We start from the raw sequence: 25,349 nt of genomic DNA, 5'->3' as shown, positions 1-25,349 counted from the left end.
TACTCAAAATCGAATATACAATTATTTGTTAAAAATGTAATATGTAAAACGCGAACTAATGTTACCGACTCGAAAACTCGAATTGAATTTGAATAGAATTCAACCAAATAACGATTAGATTTTTTTCTCCGAAAAAAACTCGACTGTCAGGAAGGCTACAAATAACTCCAAATTGGTCACTGCACCTCTCCCATTAATTTATACAGTAATTCTTAGAGGGCCAGATTATGATAAATCTCAAAAATATAATTTAGAATTTTTTAAAAAACTTAAATCGAGTTTCAATAATTCCCTAGTCGAATTTGACAGTTTTGACCATAAAAAAAATAGAATTCGAGTTTTCAATTCGACCCTAAGGCTATGGACACAGCAGCATTTCCGCTGTGGTTTGTGCTGTGGTTTTTAAAAAAGCCAACCACTGCGTATATACGCTTAGCGGTTTCAAGTTTAGGCTATGGCACTTCCGCTAGCGTATTTACACAGTGGCCAGCTTTTTTAAAACCCGTGGCCTGAACCGCGGTGGAAAAACATATTTATATACATAGCCTTAAAGGGGAACTAAAGTAGAATAATTCTAAAATAGAATAATGCTAAAAATGCTGTATTTTGTATACTAAACATAAACATGAACTTACTGCACCAGAAGCCTAATTAAACAAATAATTTATGTTTTCAAAGTAGGCCACAGGTGGCTGTCATCTTGTAACTTTGTTAAACATCTTTGCAAGACCGAGACCTTGCCCATGCTCAGTGTGGTCTGGGCTTCAGTTGGGAGGTTAAGCTTAGGGATCGTTATCAAAACAGCACAAGTCAAATAATATCTGCCATAGAAGCCGATACAGCAAGACTTGTTAATAATTGGCATATGCAGACTGCACTGGGTATACAAATCTCTATACAGTCCATGGCTGCTTTACAGGGAAAAAAAAAAGCTGCTTGAGTTCTGGGAAGTAAGGTTGGGGGCTCCCCCTGGCGTTTGAAAGTATGATCCTTTTCCCTGCAGAGCAGTTAGGGACCATCCTATCTGCAGCTGTCACAGCAAGTAAAATGAAGGGGGGATTTCACTGCATACAGTCAGGTTTCTTATAAAAACGGTACACATTTTTTAAGTAAAGTATATTGGAGATTTATTTTACATTAAAGTAAAAGTGGAATTTTATTTTTTTGCCTTTACATCCCCTTTAATGAATCCGTCCCCTAATGCTTTGTTCAATGAACAAGGTCCAGCATAGATTACAATAGAATGAAATTGAGTAAAACAGAGGCTTCATTTCTTTCCCTTCAATCCTACTGTCCCCTCTAACTAGTACTGAAAACAATGATCCTTTTATCTACACTTGATTCGAACCAGTCCTTACAGGACAAGAACAGAAGTGTTCCTTGCTTTGATGTTTTACAACACCAACTGTTCTATATCCCTATTGTTTACCAATAAGCAAATAGCATGCAACCCCTGGCAATGCAAATTATCTGTTTACCATATAATTGTACTTGTTTGTACGGTTGTTTAACATATGCCTTGTGTTACTTAGCAATCCACTCCCTATATTATAAATGTATATCATATATAATATAATGCAGATATAATATAAGGTCTGACCCCCACATATTGCCTACATCAAGCTTATATTACTGGGCCTAAAGTACAAAGACATTTCAATCGGTAATACATATCTGTAAGCCCCAGAGTGCAACCACACGCTGAAGGCAGTTCATGATGTTACCAAAAGCATTGCATTAATAGTCTGTGCATGCAATAAACTAGTCCTCAATAAATTGTTGCATTTTTAAGGGAAGCTAACATCATAAATGCACTGTCAAGACTGGCATATAGCATCATATATATATTTTTTTTTTTTTAAAAAAAGAGTGGATTCTGCCCACCCAAAGTTGTTTATGCTACAGCAGACAACACCTTTTTAACAAGTGAAAAAAGTAGTTTTGTTTATTATTCTGTTTAGCACAAAAAATACATTGAGAGGCTTGAGGTAATTAGAGCCTTTAAATATAGGGCACTAAGCCTCAAGCCCCCATGCAAACCAGTTCAGGTGTTTGTAGTCAAATAACAGCAAAATTATGGACACTTAAAACGTAACCTTTAATAAATATAGTTAAAATTACAAAACCAAAAAAGTATATATACAGGGCTGTGCCCTCAGTAACACAACACCACTACAAAGCGTGTAGACCCACTGCCTCTAAATAGTACAGGCAGTGCAGGACATTCGCCTTAAAAAACAAAGATTAAAAGGTGCATCAGGTGGTATGCGGTGGAGAGACAAAATGCCAGTTAGTAAGGCGATCCACATGGGTTTGAAGCAGCCTAGTAGCTAAGATTTTACCCTCCCTTTGATTTTCCCATCCCCCAGAAGACAATTCTGCCTATCTACGTTGGGAACGAGGGTATAGCCATTATGCCCTTAAAAAGGCATATAAAAGAGCGCTTGAATCAGACCGCAACTCTTTATTAATAAATCAAAGGCAAATTACCCGATTAAAAAATAATCATAGTTCTGGATGCGTTAGACTCATTGGAGACTACAGTAAGGAGCACAATAAAATAAGACATATAGTGAATAAACATTGGCACATACTTCAACAGGATACCACATTGAATCAAGCAATAGGAGACCGACCACTGATAACTTTTAGACGAAGCAGTAATCTTCGCGATGGTCTCACTCATAGTCACTATGTACCCCCAGCATCAAGCACCTGGCTGACCAATAGAACTAAAGGCTGCCATAAATGCGGCAGATGTGTTGCGTGTCCATTTATTAAAAAAACTTATTCACTGTTTAGAAAAACTGATAATTGGGAGCATCATATCAAAGATTTCATAAATTGTGACACTGAAGGAGTCATTTATATAATGCGATGCGAATGTGGCATGGACTACATAGGTAAAACGACGAGACAACTTAAACGGAGAGTTATGGAACACGTTGGAGATGTTAGAAATAAAAGGAACACATCAGTAGCCAACCACATAAATGAAATTCACGCAGGTGACATTAAGGTCATGCACTTTATGGGCATTGAAAAAATTGCTCATACTACACGAGTAGGTGATCTTGATAAAAAACTACTACGTAAGGAAGCCGAATGGATCTACACTATGAAAAGCAGGGCCCCCTTGGGACTTAATGAAGGATTTACTTTCTTACCCTTCCTCTGATATAATTAACTTATTCTCATGGTATAATATTATTATTCTTTACATTTTTTGGTAATTCTATCAAACAACAGGTTAATTCGACCTGTCATTTCTATTTTGATCCAGTTGTCTGAATTTATAACCCAAAATATACGTAATAAGTACATTTCTACACACTCTCCGAGTAATTTAGGCAGGCTATTATACCAGTATATAACTCTAATTAAGCCAAAGACATTGACAGCACTGAAACTGTCAAAATCTCTTATGCACATGCGCATCTAACACGATAGGCGTCAATAGCCTATGGCAGACATTCAAATTCTGCCCGTCTCATCCAAGTACTGGCAAAATCTGGCTAACGCATGCGCAGTTCAAACATGATGGTACTATGGGCAGACGCGGATGACCACTTCCGGTTCGCGTCGCGACCGGAAGTGACGTCAATACGATGCGCGAACGCCGAAAATTCACCGGAGAGGTATTTAAACCGGCCACTGACACCAGTCCAGCACCTATGCCCCTGAAGAAGCCGTTTTCACGGCGAAACGCGTCGGGCAGCATAGGTGGACGGTGGGGGAGAAGCTCCCAACCGTTCCCAACGTAGATAGGCAGAATTGTCTTCTGGGGGATGGGAAAATCAAAGGGAGGGTAAAATCTTAGCTACTAGGCTGCTTCAAACCCATGTGGATCGCCTTACTAACTGGCATTTTGTCTCTCCACCGCATACCACCTGATGTACCTTTTAATCTTTGTTTTTTAAGGCGAATGTCCTGCACTGCCTGTACTATTTAGAGGCAGTGGGTCTACACGCTTTGTAGTGGTGTTGTGTTACTGAGGGCACAGCCCTGTATATATACTTTTTTGGTTTTGTAATTTTAACTATATTTATTAAAGGTTACGTTTTAAGTGTCCATAATTTTGCTGTTATTTGACTACAAACACCTGAACTGGTTTGCATGGGGGCTTGAGGCTTAGTGCCCTATATTTAAAGGCTCTAATTACCTCAAGCCTCTCAATGTATTTTTTGTGAAGTTGTAATTATTTTTCAAACCTGCGGGTGTATGTAGTACCCTCTGACTGATTTGGCTCATTCTCTTTGATTCATATTCTGGAGTTTCATTCTCTTTCTAGAGCCATCCTTTAACATTGTTATTACCAAATATAAATACCATGGCAGGCTTCCTTTCTAATCCCTCTAATTTTAATAAATGGAGGGAAGACGCAGATCGTCTATTCAATAATGATCCAGCCAGTCAAATTACCATTAACGAAAACCCAGCTGTAGGTGATGCATTTAAGCCTTTGAAACGTGCAATGATCAAGCAAACGAAACTATGGTGGGAAATTACCTCTATTGAGAAATATGTGGCACAGTCTATCATCCCGAGAGGTCTGAGAATTAAACTCAGCCCAGCTGGTCATCTCAGCTGCACCGAATTTAATGACAAATGGCATGATATCCTGACCAAATGCTCCTTAGAACTAATGAGTCTGATTAGGGACACAGAAGTGGTCATGTTGGAAAAAACCAACACTGAAGTGGACAACTATCTCAAAGTTGTCAAAGGGTTTAAGGAGGATGATACTTTCAAAAAATTAGAGGAAGATCTTCAAACCAATATTGACAAGCTAGCATCTGAACTTAAATCCAGAAAATGGAAAAAATTTTGTAGAGACAAGACAGATTACGCTTTAGGGAAAGTATATGAGGACCCTAACTATTCCAATAAAAACTCTAAGGACTATAAAAAATACACCATTACGAGTGGGTCTGAGCTAGATACAGACATATCTGATAGTGAGCTAAGTGGGGCCTCAGGCTCGGATACACGGGTGGAGCAACACAATAGAAATAAATCAAGAGACAGAAACCCCAGACGTAACAACTCTTCCAATCCTATACCTTTTTTAGAGATACCCCATCAGGGACCTGTACACAAATCAAGCCTAAGAGACAGACAAAGGTGGGGTTACCGTGTGAAGAAATAGCACAGACTGATGCATTACAAATTTTCAACTTGTCTTCCTTTGCACTAGATAAATATCAACAACAAGCACTTCAAAAAGGGTTGTCCTTTTCACCCACAAATACATTTAAAATTTTCAGCTGGATAAAAGATCTTCACTTATTTGGGAGAAAACTTCTACTATTTAAGCACTTCGCCAAAACCTCTAAACAATCAGATTTGTCCAGTGAAGAACGCAGAGCCCTGGAAGATTTACGACAATTACTAGAAGAAAATGACAGTGATATAGAGTATATCAAAGGCCCATTTACCACGTTCAAACCCAAAAGTACATTTACACCTCCAGGTTCATTATGTCCAAAGGTTGAGGTATTCATTGAGGCCTGTACTAAGGATCTCAGAAACCTCAAAAACAACAATAGCAAGGAAACATACTCTAGAAATAACTTGTCTTGGAAAGAAAAACAAGGTTTGAAACATTTAAAGGCCAACAGTGAAATCATAATAAAACCTAGCGATAAAGGTGGAAATATCGTCATTCAAAATAGAAGTACATATGTTAAAGAATGCATGAGACAACTAGGGGATAAGAACTGTTATATACAGCTTTCCAAAGATCCCACTAGAGAGTTCCAAGCTAAGCTATCTCAGATGCTGAAGACAGGTTTGGAAAAAAGGATAATTAATAAAGATGAGTTTGCATACATGACGGTCAAATCTCCTGTAATTCCAACTTTTTATACCATTCCCAAAATTCACAAAAATCCCACAAACCCACCAGGACGCCCCATAGTTTCTGGGATTGGGAGCCTGACAGAACCGTCTAGCAAATATGTTGACGAGATTTTAAAACCATTCGTCAGCTGCCTGCCATCGTTTATACAAGACACCACAGACGCAATCAGACGCTTAGACGGCATTTGCCTAGACTCGAAACATCACTTAGCATGTTTGGATGTCGAATCATTATATACTAGTATACCACATGAATTTGGTTTGAAAGCAGTTCAGGACACCTTAATGCAACGTGGACACCAGTACACTGCACACAATGATTTTGTTGTCGAACTTCTTGAATTTATACTAAAACATAATTATTTCACCTTTAACAGTAAATACTTCCACCAGCAAAGGGGGACCGCAATGGGAAGTACGTGCGCCCCTTCTTATGCTAACATCTTTTTAGGCTGGTGGGAAAATAATCTGGTGTTTAATGAGGAACTATCAGAATACACTCAATACATCTCGCTTTGGCTTCGCTACATAGATGACATAGTACTAATATGGACTAGTACCAGTCAGAAATTTCATGAATTTGTAGCGAAGCTTAACACTAACCACATCAATTTAAAAGTAACTGCTCAAATTGATGCAAATACGGTAAATTTTCTGGACATCCGTATTTTTCGTGATAAAACCACTAATAACAACCTAGCAACTTCAGTATATAGGAAGGAGACAGCCACCAACAGTTTGCTTCATGCAAACAGTCAACACCCGAAAAATACAATTTCAGGAATACCGGTGGGACAATATCTGAGGATTAGACGATTATGCAGCACAACAGAAGAATTTAAAATAGAGGCCAAAAAATTGTATGCACGTTTCAAAGAACGAGGGTATAGCCATGATGCCCTTAAAAAGGCATATAAAAGAGCGCTTGAATCAGACCGCAACTCTTTATTAATAAATCAAAGGCAAATTACCCGATTAAAAAATAATCATAGTTCTGGATGCGTTAGACTCATTGGAGACTACAGTAAGGAGCACAATAAAATAAGACATATAGTGAATAAACATTGGCACATACTTCAACAGGATACCACATTGAATCAAGCAATAGGAGACCGACCACTGATAACTTTTAGACGAAGCAGTAATCTTCGCGATGGTCTCACTCATAGTCACTATGTACCCCCAGCATCAAGCACCTGGCTGACCAATAGAACTAAAGGCTGCCATAAATGCGGCAGATGTGTTGCGTGTCCATTTATTAAAAAAACTTATTCACTGTTTAGAAAAACTGATAATTGGGAGCATCATATCAAAGATTTCATAAATTGTGACACTGAAGGAGTCATTTATATAATGCGATGCGAATGTGGCATGGACTACATAGGTAAAACGACGAGACAACTTAAACGGAGAGTTATGGAACACGTTGGAGATGTTAGAAATAAAAGGAACACATCAGTAGCCAACCACATAAATGAAATTCACGCAGGTGACATTAAGGTCATGCACTTTATGGGCATTGAAAAAATTGCTCATACTACACGAGTAGGTGATCTTGATAAAAAACTACTACGTAAGGAAGCCGAATGGATCTACACTATGAAAAGCAGGGCCCCCTTGGGACTTAATGAAAGATTTACTTTCTTACCCTTCCTCTGATATAATTAACTTATTCTCATGGTATAATATTATTATTCTTTAAATTTTTTGGTAATTCTATCAAACAACAGGTTAATTCGACCTGTCATTTCTATTTTGATCCAGTTGTCTGAATTTATAACCCAAAATATACGTAATAAGTACCTTTCTACACACTCTCCGAGTAATTTAGGCAGGCTATTATACCAGTATATAACTCTAATTAAGCCAAAGACATTGACAGCACTGAAACTGTCAAAATCTCTTATGCACATGCGCATCTAACACGATAGGCGTCAATAGCCTATGGCAGACATTCAAATTCTGCCCGTCTCATCCAAGTACTGGCAAAATCTGGCTAACGCATGCGCAGTTCAAACATGATGGTACTATGGGCAGACGCGGATGACCACTTCCGGTTCGCGTCGCGACCGGAAGTGACGTCAATACGATGCGCGAACGCCGAAAATTCACCGGAGAGGTATTTAAACCGGCCACTGACACCAGTCCAGCACCTATGCCCCTGAAGAAGCCGTTTTCACGGCGAAACGCGTCGGGCAGCATAGGTGGACGGTGGGGGAGAAGCTCCCAACCGTTCCCAACGTAGATAGGCAGAATTGTCTTCTGGGGGATGGGAAAATCAAAGGGAGGGTAAAATCTTAGCTACTAGGCTGCTTCAAACCCATGTGGATCGCCTTACTAACTGGCATTTTGTCTCTCCACCGCATACCACCTGATGCACCTTTTAATCTTTGTTTTTTAAGGCGAATGTCCTGCACTGCCTGTACTATTTAGAGGCAGTGGGTCTACACGCTTTGTAGTGGTGTTGTGTTACTGAGGGCACAGCCCTGTATATATACTTTTTTGGTTTTGTAATTTTAACTATATTTATTAAAGGTTACGTTTTAAGTGTCCATAATTTTGCTGTTATTTGACTACAAACACCTGAACTGGTTTGCATGGGGGCTTGAGGCTTAGTGCCCTATATTTAAAGGCTCTAATTACCTCAAGCCTCTCAATGTATTTTTTGTGAAGTTGTAATTATTTTTCAAACCTGCGGGTGTATGTAGTACCCTCTGACTGATTTGGCTCATTCTCTTTGATTCTTATTCTGGAGTTTCATTCTCTTTCTAGAGCCATCCTTTAACATTGTTATTACCAAATATAAATACCATGGCAGGCTTCCTTTCTAATCCCTCTAATTTTAATAAATGGAGGGAAGACGCAGATCGTCTATTCAATAATGATCCAGCCAGTCAAATTACCATTAACGAAAACCCAGCTGTAGGTGATGCATTTAAGCCTTTGAAACGTGCAATGATCAAGCAAACGAAACTATGGTGGGAAATTACCTCTATTGAGAAATATGTGGCACAGTCTATCATCCCGAGAGGTCTGAGAATTAAACTCAGCCCAGCTGGTCATCTCAGCTGCACCGAATTTAATGACAAATGGCATGATATCCTGACCAAATGCTCCTTAGAACTAATGAGTCTGATTAGGGACACAGAAGTGGTCATGTTGGAAAAAACCAACACTGAAGTGGACAACTATCTCAAAGTTGTCAAAGGGTTTAAGGAGGATGATACTTTCAAAAAATTAGAGGAAGATCTTCAAACCAATATTGACAAGCTAGCATCTGAACTTAAATCCAGAAAATGGAAAAAATTTTGTAGAGACAAGACAGATTACGCTTTAGGGAAAGTATATGAGGACCCTAACTATTCCAATAAAAACTCTAAGGACTATAAAAAATACACCATTACGAGTGGGTCTGAGCTAGATACAGACATATCTGATAGTGAGCTAAGTGGGGCCTCAGGCTCGGATACACGGGTGGAGCAACACAATAGAAATAAATCAAGAGACAGAAACCCCAGACGTAACAACTCTTCCAATCCTATACCTTTTTTAGAGATACCCCATCAGGGACCTGTACACAAATCAAGCCTAAGAGACAGACAAAGGTGGGGTTACCGTGTGAAGAAATAGCACAGACTGATGCATTACAAATTTTCAACTTGTCTTCCTTTGCACTAGATAAATATCAACAACAAGCACTTCAAAAAGGGTTGTCCTTTTCACCCACAAATACATTTAAAATTTTCAGCTGGATAAAAGATCTTCACTTATTTGGGAGAAAACTTCTACTATTTAAGCACTTCGCCAAAACCTCTAAACAATCAGATTTGTCCAGTGAAGAACGCAGAGCCCTGGAAGATTTACGACAATTACTAGAAGAAAATGACAGTGATATAGAGTATATCAAAGGCCCATTTACCACGTTCAAACCCAAAAGTACATTTTACTTTTTAGCGCAAATTATATTTGCTGTACACATTTCTCTTCCCATTAGTACTGTGTGCTGCAAGATATCTTGAAGCCAAATGTTTTGAAGCCTGGCTGTGCTACCATTATTTCCTTCATTAAAGCTAGGTAGCTGGAAGTAGAAAGACAAAAATAGCTAATGTTTATGTAAATTCTGTTTTTGAAATTCTGTTTTTTTGCATGAACATTATTGTGGCTGACTGATAGCACACCAGTGTATGAGCAAAATATAATTTCAGGAGGTTTGAGCAAAATGTGGCTTGTGGCAATAACCCCTAAAGGTCAGAAAATAGTTGCATATCTTCTATAGGCATAAGAATGTTGATGGCTTTAAGATGGTTTGTAAATAATGTCTCTTGAAAAGGTGTAATTTATCAGATGAATAGCCTTTTCATGATGGAAAGGTTAAATGCTGTTGCGTGCAGTGATATGGAAAAATAAAATGCACCTGGGAACCTTGGGCATGTGCGTAAAATGTAAGATTGATGAAAATTGTTTTCGTTATAGACTATTTGGGAATTAGTTGTCAAAATTTAATGACCATATTTATATTGATGCATGTCTGTGAAACAGCTTTTATAACACTTTCAGTGCTGGTTTGTCTTTGATAACTCTTTGCCATGTGCTGCCAGTAAACAGTATATGCTGTCTGGAATAAATCAAATTGACTTCAAGAACAACAGAAACTATAGGGTTAGTGTCAGGAAAACAACATTCTCAGCCACACAATTCGATTCGAATTTGATTTGAGTTTTTTTCTTAATTAAGCTACCATTCGCGTTTCGAGGTCATTCCTGTTCTTTTGAGGAAAAAAAAACGCTATCACTCGACCATTGATAAATATGCCCCCATATGTTTGTTTTTTATTTTAACCATTTTATAACAAAGGCTGAAATTATCATATAATCATATCAGTTATAAAAGCTGAATTTTGCTTCGCAAATGAAAACTACTCTGGAAAATAAAGGTCAATGTGTGTTTTTATAAATTAGAGATTAAAAAGTCACTAAACTTTTCAGTGCAGAATGATATTGGAATTATGCAGAGAGACATACATATATTTCATTGCTACAAAACTGTATCAATGGTGGTTGTTGTTACTAATTTTTGCTTGTTTCTTTAGAAATAAAGATGCTGTTCAGCAGATGGCTGTTAATCCAGATCCATTGCCAGAGAGTTCTCTATCAGATCAGGTAAGAAAAATTCTGATTTAGGGGTTTAATTGATCTCGGTAACTTTCTTTAGCTGGCAATGTTACCATTATGATTTGTTGTTGTTGTTGTTGTTGTTATTGTTTGTTCTAGATTTCAAATATGGGTAAATTTAAAAAAATAAAGCATTTGCCTTTTAATAACATACATGGCTACCCGCAATGGCTTCCTTTTATTATAGGACAGGGACTTGTTTAATTTTAGGTACACAGTCTGAACATGCAAATAAGGATACACGTGGAGCTCACCTAGTCTCTTAGTCGGATTTTCCCACGGGGTATCCTGTGCTTGATATCCCAGTTTAGTCAAACTGTAGAAAATATGAAGGTGTGGGACAAATCCAAGGCAGCAACTGGACTGCAATAATTTCTTTATTATTCTTAAATTATTGCAGTCCAGTTGCTGCCTTGGATTTGTCCCACACCTTCATATTTTCTACAGTTTAATTTTAGGTACCCCAGGTCTGCATAATCTTGAAATCCTACATTACCACCATCAACTGGTAAAAGTCTACCCATTCCAGTTCAAACATGATGAGTTTCAGTCATCATAATCGCTATTAAATTATGTTTTTAAAGTTTGACATTACAGTATAAAAATATTGCAAATATTGTCAACCAGACTGTACAGACTGTGGATATTAACGATCTGCTGGAGTATCAAAGTTTGTATATTACCTATCTAGGATAATCTTTGTGCATGTTGTCTTTGGTCTACTACTTTATGGGCCAAAAATAAAATAATGATAATAATTGCATTTCCCAAAAGTTTTCAAAATGCAGACTTATGGTACTTTTTATTTTGCCTTTAAATACATTTATTCAAACACTATACTACTTTTCAGTTGTTTAAAAAAAAAATTCTGGTTAATAATAGAATTCTTGGGGGGAGGGGGAAGTGTTACCTTGAAACTCTATGTATAGATATAATGTTAATAAAACATAAACTCTGACTTCTCAGGAGAACTGAATTCTGTTACAATGTTAAGAGTCAGACCCAGAGAACTGAAAGATAAAGAAATACTGGTTTCAACTGAATTTAAATTTACAAACACTGACATTATTATGGTGGAACCCTTTAAATACTTAATCAAACCGTTCAAAAACTTAATCAAAAATGGCTTGTTTCCAGGAACAGTGTGGACTTCCCAGCAATGTAGAAGAAACTAGTTCTAGAGGCATCATGACCAATGTAACAGAGTCTGAGGCACAAGCTCCTGTAAGTATTTCTGTACTAATATAGTGCTGTCATATTGTATGTATGTACATTGTGATGGCAAGTGTCCTCTGGTCTAAAGTGTTACAATGTGCAGACAGAAGAGGAGCCTTTTCTATTTCTCCAGGTGGGAAGCAACACTAGGACAGTAGATAAAGAAGTAGTGTAAAGACTGCTGTAGGCAAGCCCTTGGTAGCACACAGTGTTGTATAATTACTACTATAGGAAAGCAACAAGGATAAGAGGACTCAAACAATCCTGATTATCTTTTCACTTACTGTGGATTGTGAGTGCACCATCTTTTGCTATTGGTTCCTGCCTCCACTTTCTTCACAGACATACGTCCATCAAGTCAAGTGGGAAGAAAATATTGTTGTTATTAAAAATGGAGTTTCCAGCTCTGTGTAGCTGCTTTAAATCCAGGGTTAAAGCTATAAAGACATACACATTTTAAAAAAGAAAGGATTGATTTAAAGGTAAATCGGGCAGAAGTGTGTCTTGGGCAAGCAGTATCTCCTGTTGTCCCGCAATAAGTAAGGAGCACTTTGAGTTTTACAGGAACATCATGCATTGCTGAACAGGTTGCATAAAAGGTGAGAGCCACCATTAAGCTGAACTAGTAAGCCAGCTGCTGATGAGACTTTATAAGGGAGGTTCTGTTCTGACCCCAATATGGTGGTCTAAGTGTTCCATGAAATTATTTTGTTACATCATTCCAAAATAGTGGATTCGGTACATCCCTAATTGTAAAGGAGTAATCTTGCCTAACAGAATATATACAGCTGTATTTTTACTGTGCATTGAAATTATTGTTCTGTCTCTTTATATCTATATAGGTTGTCAACCAACTAAAATACTCCAAGAGTGGTACAAAGAACTCTTCTGATTCACTGGATGTGTCATTGACATCAGCTCCTCCTTATCTCCCAGCAGAATCAGACATCAGCAGTTATAGTAAGAAAACTAAAACATTCTTAAATATTTGCATGAAAGGAGTAGATGAGATAAGGTTTCCATTTCTTCTACTTTACTTTAGCCTGAAATAAAAAAAGCCATGGGAACTGCAGCTAGAAACGATGTGTATCTCACTACACCCATTAAGTCTCTTCCTTATGTTATTTTAGTTATTAATGAGAATTTACACTTTCAATTATTTGTCCTCCGTGCACTTTTGTTAGACAGATTCACAAACTTATTGTTTGTGATGAGGATGTGATCGCACATCTACTATGAAATGAAATACAATATTTTTATAAATTTTGCAGAGGTTTGTTTCAGAATTAAAGAGCTTCACTTTCAGCACAAGAAAGACATGCTCCAGCATTTATTTACAGTATGAGAGTTGTCCTGTGAGCTTTTTCTTCCAAACCAAAACATAAAGCAAGCAGATGATTGTACTTTCCCTGTGTTGTTGAACCCCTAAAGTTCATTAAGTCCCTGTGCTATAAAAAAAGTTGAACCTAAGAGTCGTAGGCACGTTTTGATTTGCTCAGGTCATACAGCCTGAAAGCTGTTTGAAATGATTAAGTGGAAAGAAATTGTGAAAAGAAAGAACAGAAAAATTATATTTAACTGAAGAAGGTGTCCAATCGAACCCTTCGGAATAATATGATATTGCAGGAGATTTTAAGTGTAGATTTGAACTCCCCTTAATAAGTAAGCACACATGAGGTTGCAAAACAAGCTAGTAGAATATCTAGTATAGGTCAATCTAAAAACAACTGGACTTGCTGAGTAATCAATTTCATTGATTACTCAGCAAGTCCAGTTGTTTTTAGATTGACCTATACTAGATATACCATGACCTGGATGAATGAAAATCTTCATAGTCATAAGCTAGTAGAATTACATTTTCATTTTGATATCTAACTGTGCGTCTTTCTGTAAAAGCCACAGATTTAACCTTAAACAGCTGTACACTCGTCTTATTTGTATTGTGTGTTTAGTTAAAATTCTTATAACCGATATTGGCAATTTTATATTTTAGGAAACATGCCCTCTCCTTTGCCTTCATTTGATCCAGCAACATGCCCAATTATTCCTGGTCAGGAAATGACTATTGAAATCTCCAAAGGTCGGTCAGGTCTTGGTCTAAGCATTGTTGGTGGGAAAGATACCCCACTTGTAAGTATATTTAGTAGTATTTTCAAAGTATAAAAAAGTATGTGTGTTAAAAAATATATATATATTTTTAAATTATTGTCTAGACTAATGTTCTATCAACACCAATACGATCACAGAGTGGCAGGAAAAGATCCAAATCATATAATACTGAGGGCATTATGTTAAGACAAGTAAAACCCCAAAAAAACAAACCGTAAATAAAAAAAAAACATACTTAAACAAATCAAATTTGGAGACTTATGTTTATGCCATAATTTATCTCCATCATCAGTGAGATTATATATAATAAACTCTGTGAATCTAGGAAAATCTTTGTTTTCATTTTTGTTATGCTTTGTATTTATTGGTAGTATATTTAATACAGCCTAAGACTTCAGGACAGCCCTAACCCAAATGAAATGATATGCTAAAACTGACTATGTAATTAAACCAGATTTAAGATTTAATTTTATCTTAAAAAAAAGTTTTCTTTAATTCCAGGAAGCTATAGTTATACATGAAGTGTATGAAGAAGGGGCTGCAGCCAGAGATGGAAGACTTTGGGCTGGAGATCAGATTTTAGAAGTATGGTTTGATATATTTCGGATTTCATTTATGTGACTGTATATGATTTATGTCAAACTGTTGCTTCTATGTGTGCACATTGACTGGACTCCACATGTCAATGTGCACAAAGGGCAGATTTGAGCCCTGTCTGTGGACACACATATGGGGCAGAAGGGGCCAAAATTGTGGCCCTTAATGTTCATTTACACAGCATGTGCATCTGGGATTTTGCTACAGTCTGCACTTTGTGCCAAGCCCATAGCTGTTAGATTCAAGACAGCTTTGTTCTTACCTCTTAGTGGTTTTCCCTAACTGGAGTGTCTCAATAACTTACAAGTTAGATTACAGGTAGAGGGTCCGGATGGGTGATGCCTGCCTGCATGCCTCCAGACCGCACCTTATGAATACAGTTCTGAGGGGCTTAGGCAGCACTGTATCCGTATGGAAAGCACTAGGACTTGTTCTTTTGGCCACACATATCAAAGACAGGGACACAGTGAGAAAAACAGGCTGCATCTGTTTTTCTGCACTTTGCATCCTTCCCCACAATGTGTTAATGATTCTAGCTGTGCCTAACACTTAAAGGACAGTTCAGTGTAAAAATAAAAACTGGGTAAATAAATAGGCTGCGCAAAATAAAAAATGTTTCCAATATAGTTAGTTGGCCAAAAATGTAATCTATAAAGGCTGGAGTGTGCGGAGTCTAACAGAACAGAATTTCCTGCTTTTCAGCTCTCTAGTGACCTTAAGGGAGGCCACATGGAACAGTGGGCCTTATTCAAATCGTACGATTCGTAGTAGCGCTACTTCGATTCAAAGTTTTTTTTAACTTCGACCTTTGATTTCCCAAACTCCCCCAATTGCCTCCATGGAGGTTCTAGGAGGTCCCCCATAGGCTAAAACAGCACTTCGGCAGCTTTTAGGTGGCGAATGGTCGAATTCGAAATACTTCAAAAAAATTCGACCTTTGAATTTCGAAGTTTTTTTCAACTTTGAATCGAAGTTGGACTATTCAATGGTAGAAGTAACCAAAAATTACTTCGAAATTTCGAAGTTTTTAACTTAGAACCTTCACTTCGACCTTTGATAAGCGTCAAAATGTAGCATGCAGTTTTTAATTTTGAGTCTGATGTATAGTGATGCATTAGCATCAATACCATTAAAGGGTTCTAAAATAAATGTTAACATGCTACTTTTAAAGTGGACCTGTCACCCAGACACACAAATCTGTATAATAAAAGTCCTTTTCAAATTAAACATGAAATCCAATTTCTATTTTTTATTAAAGCATTCATAGCTGTTGAAAGCTCATTTAAAAATCTCAGCTGTCAATCAAATATTGTCTGCCACTCCTCTATGCCCGTGGCATAGAGGCGGGGCAGACAATTACTTTCACTTTCCATTCAGCACTTCCTACATGTCACTGCTCTCCCCACATTCCCCCGTTCTCTTTACCATTTAATTGTGTAGCCAGGGCAAGGGATGGACATCAGGTCCGTCATTCTGGTGCACAAACAAGATTCTTAGATGATACAAGGTTTGTCTTAATAACAGTGTCTACAAAATGGCTGCTGCCTGCTTGCTATAATTTTAAAATCCCAGACTGAAGGAAACAAGATTCAAATAATTTATATAGTGTAATTAAAGTTCATTTTGCTTGACTAATGTGATAAAATAGGATTTTGAATAATTTTTTTGGGTAACGGGTCCCCTTTAAAATTGTAGTAAAATGAAATATTAAATATTATTACGAAAGGGATTTCCTTTACATAGAACAGAGAATTAACTTTTCTTTGCAAACAGCGTGAGAATGTAACATCCATTTATTCCAGGTTAATGGGGTGGATCTGAGGAATGCCTCTCATGAGGATGCAATCACAGCTCTAAGACAAACCCCTCAGAAAGTACAGCTAACTGTATACAGAGATGAAGCCCAGTATAAGGATGAGGAAAATCTTGACATCTTCCATGTAGATCTACAAAAGAAAGCTGGTAGAGGACTTGGGCTGAGCATTGTGGGTAAAAGGTACAGTTGTATGTAATTCAATAACATTGAATGCCCATTGCAAAGTCATAATATGTATATTTACAAAGCTAAATACCACGGCATACAAGGCATTTATATATGCACTGCTATTTTACAGTCTAAATTCATCAGCTTCTGCATTAACTTCTGTTTTACCGCTTTGAAATAGCTGTCATTGTTCACGGTACAAAATTACATAACTTTAATTAAACCAGCTTGTATCCACATACTTATATAGTTGTCCATAACAGTTATGTTACAATACGAGCCATGATGCCTGCACAGAAAGCTCAATATTACCTAGGTTCACTGAAGGGATGATTTTATAGTGTAGTGTTTAATACTGTATCACAATGTGTACACTGCAAATAATTCATTCTAACATTTAAAATGTTATTCTCAAACCAAAATGTTTGTTTTTTAAATAATGGTATTTGCTGCCATCTCGATTCATTATGCATGATTGTATGCTTTCAGAAATGGATAGCACAGCACAATGCAAGTCCTTTCAGGCAGCTGTTGCTTCCCATATGCAGTCCTTATTTCCTAGAGTGAACACTCATCTTTTAATCCCATTGATAAAACTTGGGTACTATTTACATGTCTACCACTAGGTAGAGATGGTAGAATTTTTAGCAATGCAGATGATTTCTTTGTTTATTTATATTTCTAAAGTGCTAAGATCTTCTCCAGCCTTTAGGTAGCATGTTTTTTGGTAGGGTAAAGGGAGGTCTGGGGTGTCAGGATCCATTGCCACCCACTGTATATAGTGTCTTTGGGGGTTAAGTTAATGGCACATGGGGCAGTTTTTTAACTGTGTAGAAGTAATAACTGATATCACTCATGCCACTTCCTGTTTATGTAAATGTTAACTGCCTGATACAGTAAGTACAGCCAGTTATGGTCCCCAAAACAATCATTATAGTATAGTATCACCTGTACTAGCAGTATTAGCCATTAGTACTGTAGCACATAGGGCATTTTGTCCACCAGTGGTCAGTGCAGCTACAATACCCTGTTACCACTCCTTAATATTAAATAAGGTGCGTTGACTAATGAACATGGTGAATATAAAATGTTTTTAAGCAATTAGCAGTTTATAGATCCTCTTTAAGGTAAATCACCAACCAGAGCATAATAACTGTGAATACTATAATACAAGTTGTAGTAATTTTCTGGTTGGTCCATGCTTTGTGTGTTTCATTGAAAAGGGAATAAATGCAGAATGGGAAAAAAAGGTATTTCATACATACTGTCTAGGCTCTGAAAAAATTGTTAATCTGACTTAAATCTTTTCTTCAAGAAATGGAAGTGGAGTGTTTATTTCCGACATTGTGAAAGGAGGGGCTGCAGATGTTGATGGACGGTTAATGCAAGGTGACCAGATTATGTCAGTTAATGGAGAAGACATGCGGAATGCCTCTCAAGAGATTGTAGCAACTGTGCTAAAGGTAATCTTGATGTACTATGATTACAGAAAGCTTTAGCTTCCAATTGAAAAGGCAGGAAAAACCATCAGTGGCAGAAATATAGATTATAGATCTCTCTAGTCTGAATCAGAATTGTTTACGTAACAAAAATTGTTGAGTATTTATCATTATTATATTGCAATGGACTAACATTGCAGTTTTTTTATCATATCTGAAACTAGTAATGCCAGTCATTTTAGAATCTTGCTTTCCCGCTACCCATCTTCTACAGCTGAGGCAAACCCCTTTAGTCCTACTTCCCCTGCAGAGAATTCTAAAAATGCAGCAATTAGTTAAAATTATTGATTTGGTTAACTTTTAAAGGTAGTTATTCAAGGTACAATCAATTGATGGTGTGTATCAAATGACTCAAATTACTCTGATGCTAAACACCTGTTCAAATGCAGTTGGAAATGTGGCTGAAAATTATCATCATGAAATTCACATTTAACAATTCATCAACCTTTCCAAATAAATACCTAAATACAAATCAATTTGAATAATGCATCATATTGACTTGAGACAAAATGGTAACTGTTAATGTGTATTAAAATAAATGAATTAACTAAGCAGATTGTGGTTGTAGGGGACTCCATTATTAGGAAAGTGGATAGGGTAATCTTCCATCTGGATCGCTACAACCGAACAGTTTGCTGTCTACCTGGTGCAAGGGTTCGGCATGTGGTTGATCGGATAGACAAATTATTGGGTGGGGCTGGGCATGACCCAGCTGTCTTAGTTCATATCGGTACTAATGACAAAATAAATGGTAGATGGAAGGCCTTAAAGTGTGATTTCAGGGATCTAGGCTCTAAGATCAAGGAAAGGTCTTCCAATGTCATCTTTTCTGAAATTTTTCCCGTGCCACGTGCAAGTTTAGGAAAACAGTAGGAGTTTAGGGAGCTAAATGTGTGGCTCAAGTCTTGGTGTAGGAAGGAAGGGTTTGGGTTCCTAGAGCACTGGGCTTTTTCCTTGCGGTACAACCTATACAGTCGTGATAGTTTGCACCTCAATGGAAGGGGGTCCACGGTGCTAAGGGAAAGAATGGCTAAGAGGTTGGATGAGTGTTTAAACTAGGCAGGGGGGGGGCGGGTGAGGCCTCATCTGGAGTATGCAGTGCAGTTTTGGACTCCAGTCCTTAAGAGGGATATAAATAAGCTGGGAGAGTGCAGAGACGTGCAGCTAAATTGGTTAGAGGGATGGAAGACTTAAATTATGAGGGTAGACTTTCAAGGTTAGGGTTGTTTTCTCTGGAAAAAAGGCGAGAAGACATGATTACACTTTACAAGTACATTCGAGGACAAATAGCAGGGGACCTTTTTCATTCTGGTGCACAAACAAGATTCTTAGATGATACAAGGTTTGTCTTAATAACAGTGTCTACAAAATGGCTGCTGCCTGCTTGCTATAATGTGTGGCTCAAGTCTTGGTGTAGGAAGGAAGGGTTTGGGTTCCTAGAGCACTGGGCTTTTTCCTTGCGGTACAACCTATACAGTCGTGATAGTTTGCACCTCAATGGAAGGGGGTCCACGGTGCTAAGGGAAAGAATGGCTAAGAGGTTGGATGAGTGTTTAAACTAGGCAGGGGGGGGGCGGGTGAGGCCTCATCTGGAGTATGCAGTGCAGTTTTGGACTCCAGTCCTTAAGAGGGATATAAATAAGCTGGGAGAGTGCAGAGACGTGCAGCTAAATTGGTTAGAGGGATGGAAGACTTAAATTATGAGGGTAGACTTTCAAGGTTAGGGTTGTTTTCTCTGGAAAAAAGGCGAGAAGACATGATTACACTTTACAAGTACATTCGAGGACAAATAGCAGGGGACCTTTTTACCAATAAAGTGGATCACCGTACCAGAGGCCACCCATTTAGACTAGAAGAAAAGAACTTTCATTTGAAGCAACGTAGGGGGTTCTTCACAGTGAGGACAGTGAGGTGGTGGAATGCACTGCAGGGTGATGTTGTGATGGCTGATTCAGTTAATGCCTTTAAGAATGGCTTGGATGATTTTTTGGATAGACAGAATATCAAAGGCTATTGTGATACTAAACTCTATAGTTAGTATAGGTATGGGTATATAGAATTTGTGAAAGTAGGGAGGGGTGTGTGTATGGATGCTGGGTTTTCATTTGGAGGGGTTGAACTTGATGGACTCTGTCTTTTTTCAACCCAATTTAACTATGTAACTAACTATGCAACTGTGAATACATTCCGGGTGGGAACTCAAATGGTTCAAACCCTTTTAGGTATTGATGGTGTGACTTTTCACAGTAAAGAATGCAGCCATCACTCAATTCTCTGAACAACCTATATAGAATAAGGTTACCAAATTTTAAGAGTGAAATTTGAGAATAGGAAGAGTGGGTGTGGCCAAAAGTATACAGACAAATCCGAGCAGTGACTAGGAGTGGCTGCTTTATACATACGAGCCTAGCCTTACCTGTAGTATCACCCAAAAAATGATTGATTTCAATGGTATGCAGCACTGCATCTAGACAAGTCGGAGACCTTTTGGAAACAAGTGCTTTGGACTGAAGAATGAAAGTCATTTGATATCCGCAAAATCTGGATGTGAAATAGTCAGGCAAGAAACAGAAGTTTGGAAAGGGGATCCTGCTCCTACCACAAGACAATGGCCCTATACAGACACACAAAAAAAACATGAGGGCACGGACTGATGTAAATGTTGTATAATCTATGTAGTAGAAAATCTATAAAATAAAGGATAATAATAAAACGGGCAAAACAAGTCAAAACAATAAACTTTACAGTTTAATTCTGAACAAGTGAATTTCTGCCATACAATTAAAGAGAGTTTTGCCTGCAGAAGTTGTGTCCCAAAATCTTTGCCAACAATATTTTGTAGTTATCCAAGTATTAGTTAAGTGGCTTATATGCAACAAGTTGTGTTATTTTGGCCTGATCAACGAACTAGCAGATGTTTCCTTGGTTTTATTACCTAAGTAATGGACCAAGTCAAACTGATCCAGTCTTTCTGCCCTTGGGCCTATAATCAAATTATGCAGATCCATCAGTCACAACCTACATCCATGGTCCTTAGCTGACTGAATTTTTCAGCCTGCTTTATTTCTATCTTAATCAGAATCAGATATTGTTTAGGGAGTGCATTGTTTTGTGGTCTGTATATTGGCCTAAAAGATCCAGACTTACCCACTATAGACAAAGAAGTAAACTTGTCAGTCTACATATGGGCACCTTTATTGTCAGGAAACTGTATGGTTCATACAATATACAGTAGTATATGTATTATATGTTTTTTATAAGATCATTGTGTATTTAGGCATAATTGTTGTTGCACAAGTCTACAAGACTTATTACATTAGTTTAAGGGATCCTGTCATCGGAAAACATGTTTTTCTCAAATGCATCAGATAATAGTGCTACTCCAGCAGAATTCTGCACTGAAGTCCATTTTTCAAATGAGAAAACAGATTTTTTTATATTCTATTTTGAAATCTGACATGGGGCTAGACATTTTGTCAATTTCCCAGCTGCCCCAAGTCATGTGACTTGTGCCTGCACTTTAGGAGAGAAATGCTTTCTGGCAGGCTGCTGTTTTTCCTTCTCAATGTAACTGAATGTGTCTCGGGTTTTTACTATTGAGTGTTGTTCTTAGATCTACCAGGCAGCTGTTATCTTGTTTTAGGGAGCTGTTATCTGGTTACCTTCCCATTGTTCTTTTGTTTGGCTGCTGGGGGGGGGAGGGGTGATATCACTCCAGCTTTCAGTACAGCAGTAAAGAGTGATTGAAGTTTATCAGAGCACAAGTCACATGACTTGGGGCAGCTGGGAAATTGACAATATATCTAGCCCCATGTCAGATTTCAAAATTGAATATAAAAAAATCTGTATGCTCTTTTGAGAAATGGATTTCAGTGCAGAATTCTGCTGGAGCAGCACTATTAACTGATTTATTTTGAAAAATAAATTTTTCCCATGACAGTATCCCTTTAAGAATAAATAGAAGCTCATTTTGAAAGGATTTTGGCAAGTTCTAATTTTGAAAATAGCTCATAATTTAAAATGTACAGGTATGGGACCTGTTATCCAGAATGCTCCGGACCAGGGGTTTTCCGGATATGGGATCTTTCTGTAATTTGGATCTTCATACCTTAAGTCTACTAGAAAATCATGTGAACATTAAATAAACCCAATAGGCTGGTTTTGCTTCCAATAAGGATTAATTATATCTTAGTTGGGATAAAGCACAAGGTACTCTTTTATTATTACAGAGACAAAGGAATAACTTTTAAAAATGTTTAATTATTTCATTATAATTGTGTCTATGGGCGACAATCTTTCCGTAATTCTGAGCTTTCTGGATAACGGGTTTCCGGATAACGGATCTTATACCTGTATAGTTAACTTTTCATATTTGAAGTCCATACCTTCCTGTGAGAACATTCCATTGCACTGATTTTAAAAGAATTTCCTGTTTTATCTCAAGTGTGCTCAAGGACTTGTGCATTTAGAGATTGGAAGACTTCGAGTTGGATCTTGGATGACATCCAGAAAAACCTTTCAAGCTAGTGAGGTTGGTTCCTGATTCTCCCTCATTTTTGTATTTTCATGATTGACATAACCTGTGATTAAGTGTTTGTTAACACAAAACGCGTAAGGCTATGGATACTATAAATTACTTTTCACCTTAAAAACCTTTGCCTGGTGGAAGTCTGCCTTTTTGAGTGCCTGCTTTAAATAAATGATTTTTCAAACCACTTCACATCCACTGTCAATCATGGCTGTGTATTCCACCTAAGATTGAAATCTGTGCTATCTAGACAGAGATATTTTGATTAAGATTTGATTACTGATTTATTTTGGTGGGTCAAAGGGAATCTGTCGTGAAAATAAATTTAATATAAGCTTCATCTTGCTGAAACTTTCTAAATAATAATCACTTAAAAATTCTGTTACGTTTATAAAACAATTAGGTTACTCTTCACTCCCCCCCCTCTGATCAACCTGTCTCTCTTCATTCTGTCTTCATACAGAAGATGGAGTCAGTTTTTTATTGACAGGTCTAATACATCCTTTAGGGTGGGGTGCACCCTTAACCTAGGTGCTTTCTCTTTAAAAATATCTTGCTCTGATGGGAATCCTGTTACTTTGCATTCAGGGTGTATGTCATAATCTGTTATTCTGTTACCTTTTGTTCGTGCTGTATTTGGTTATTTGAGTTATTCTCAAAAAGGGAGTCCCCCTTAAAGGAGAAGGAAAGGTTAAAACTAAGTAAGCCTTATCAGAAAGGTCCATCTAAATATACCAGTGAACCCCCAAAGTAATGTTGCTCTGAGTCCTCTGTCAAAAGAAACACCACATTTCTTTCCTTCTATTGTGTACACATGGGCTTCTGTATCAGACTTCCTGCCTTCAGCTTAAACCTCATTGCCCTGGGCGTGAGCATGCTCAGTTTGCTCCTCTTCCACCCCCCCCCTCCCTTCTCTACTGTAATCTGAGCCCAGAGCAGAGAGAGACTCAGGCAGGAAGTGATGTCACACCACGTTAATACTGCAGCTCCTATCCTAAACAAACTGAGAGCTTCTAGAGCTTTTTACTCAGGTATGGTAAAACATTCTACAGAATAAATATAGCATTCTAGCTTGCACTATTGCAGCTAATCTATTGGCAATAAAATGCCTCCGTAGCTTTCCTTCTCCTTTAAAGACGTATTTGACCTACCTGTCAATAGAATTCTGACCCAGACCTTAGCATGAAGAGTGACAGGTTGGGGAGAGTGAGATACTAAAGTCTAATTTAATTATTTCTTAAATGGTACAGAATGTTTAATTGATTGTATTAAGTGTCTTATTTCAGTGAGATGAAGCTTATATTAAATTTTCATTTTCGTGTTAGATCCCCTTTAAAAAAAAAGTTTTGCAATAAGGTCCCAGCATTCCTTATTGTGACTCTGTATAACTATTGATTGCTAATATATATTTGCTTTGATTCATATCTTAAATGCTGTTTTGCAGCTTAATTCAAAATGCATATCTATTCATTCACCTAGACAAATATAAATAAATATTTCAATTGCATGAAAGTAAATTTAAAACACTTTATATAAAACAATACAAATTCACAGTACATAAATAAATGTGGAAAATGGTAATTTAAGTGTTTACTGTCAGGATATCATTGTTATTCTGTTAAAAATGTTACTGTGTGCACCATTTAAACTAGACAATATTACTCAATTGTGTTCTAGATCAACCAAAAGAGTTCCCATGGTGGTCTTCCTCCATCATTAAATCCTGTTAATTCCAACATGCAAGACTTTGCTAGCTCCAAGAAATCTTCTACAGACTCATCCCAAAGATATTCTGGTAAATACTACAGCTCGATTACCTGCACAGTTGCATGTACTTATTGTGTCTGTGCTTTGTGTGGCATTAAAGACAAATGCATAGTTCATATCTGAGAGAAATAAATATAGCAGAAAAAGAACATTACAAATGACTAGTTGTATGCTTTACAAAGTATTGGGTAAAAACCTTTTTACCTTTTTTACCTTGTAAATGTAAAAATGTAATTAAATTTAAAAATTTAAATATTGTTGTTTTGATGGTAAACGTTATACTATTTGATACTTAACAAGAGCTTTGTAAAAGGACAGCAAGACCATTGCTTATTTGTGTTTTCTGATGTTTTGTTGCAATTTCAATTTGTCTTTCACAATCACTGGACAGTTAAATGAACAAAGAAATGGCGGGGGTCAGTATAAGCGAATAATTCAATACTTACTCTGAGTGCCATTATTTGGAAATTCACTTTCTAAATCAAGTTTATGATCTTTTTATTGTGCTTATCTCTATTTATTTGTGTGACTGACAGCATGGCAGTGTTACAAAAGAGAAGGCTTTAGTATATAGCTGTAGTTCAAATAACTTTAATATAGTAAGATGCCTAAGTCTT

At 37.4% G+C, this 25,349-nt stretch overlaps 1 protein-coding gene across 5 annotated transcripts in view; it reads left to right on the top strand.

The window, feature by feature from the left end:
• Window positions 1-25,349, top strand: part of patj.L (PATJ, crumbs cell polarity complex component L homeolog) — a 132,950-nt gene that overhangs the window by 99,872 nt on the left and 7,729 nt on the right. For all 5 annotated transcript variants that reach the window (XM_041590399.1, XM_041590401.1, XM_041590400.1 and 2 more), the window contains 9 exons: window positions 10,952-11,021; window positions 12,171-12,257; window positions 13,091-13,208; window positions 14,242-14,378; window positions 14,859-14,942; window positions 16,757-16,950; window positions 18,254-18,401; window positions 22,882-22,968; window positions 24,643-24,760. In XM_041590399.1, coding sequence (XP_041446333.1) covers window positions 10,952-11,021; window positions 12,171-12,257; window positions 13,091-13,208; window positions 14,242-14,378; window positions 14,859-14,942; window positions 16,757-16,950; window positions 18,254-18,401; window positions 22,882-22,968; window positions 24,643-24,760 — 1,043 coding nt within the window. The remainder of the gene's footprint in view (window positions 1-10,951; window positions 11,022-12,170; window positions 12,258-13,090; window positions 13,209-14,241; window positions 14,379-14,858; window positions 14,943-16,756; window positions 16,951-18,253; window positions 18,402-22,881; window positions 22,969-24,642; window positions 24,761-25,349) is intronic.

The sequence above is a fragment of the Xenopus laevis genome, chromosome 4L (assembly GCF_017654675.1).
Source record: "Xenopus laevis strain J_2021 chromosome 4L, Xenopus_laevis_v10.1, whole genome shotgun sequence".
Classification (NCBI taxonomy): domain Eukaryota; kingdom Metazoa; phylum Chordata; class Amphibia; order Anura; family Pipidae; genus Xenopus; species Xenopus laevis.
Note: the sequence above shows the minus strand (reverse complement) of the source record. Positions and strands in the feature narration are given on the sequence as shown.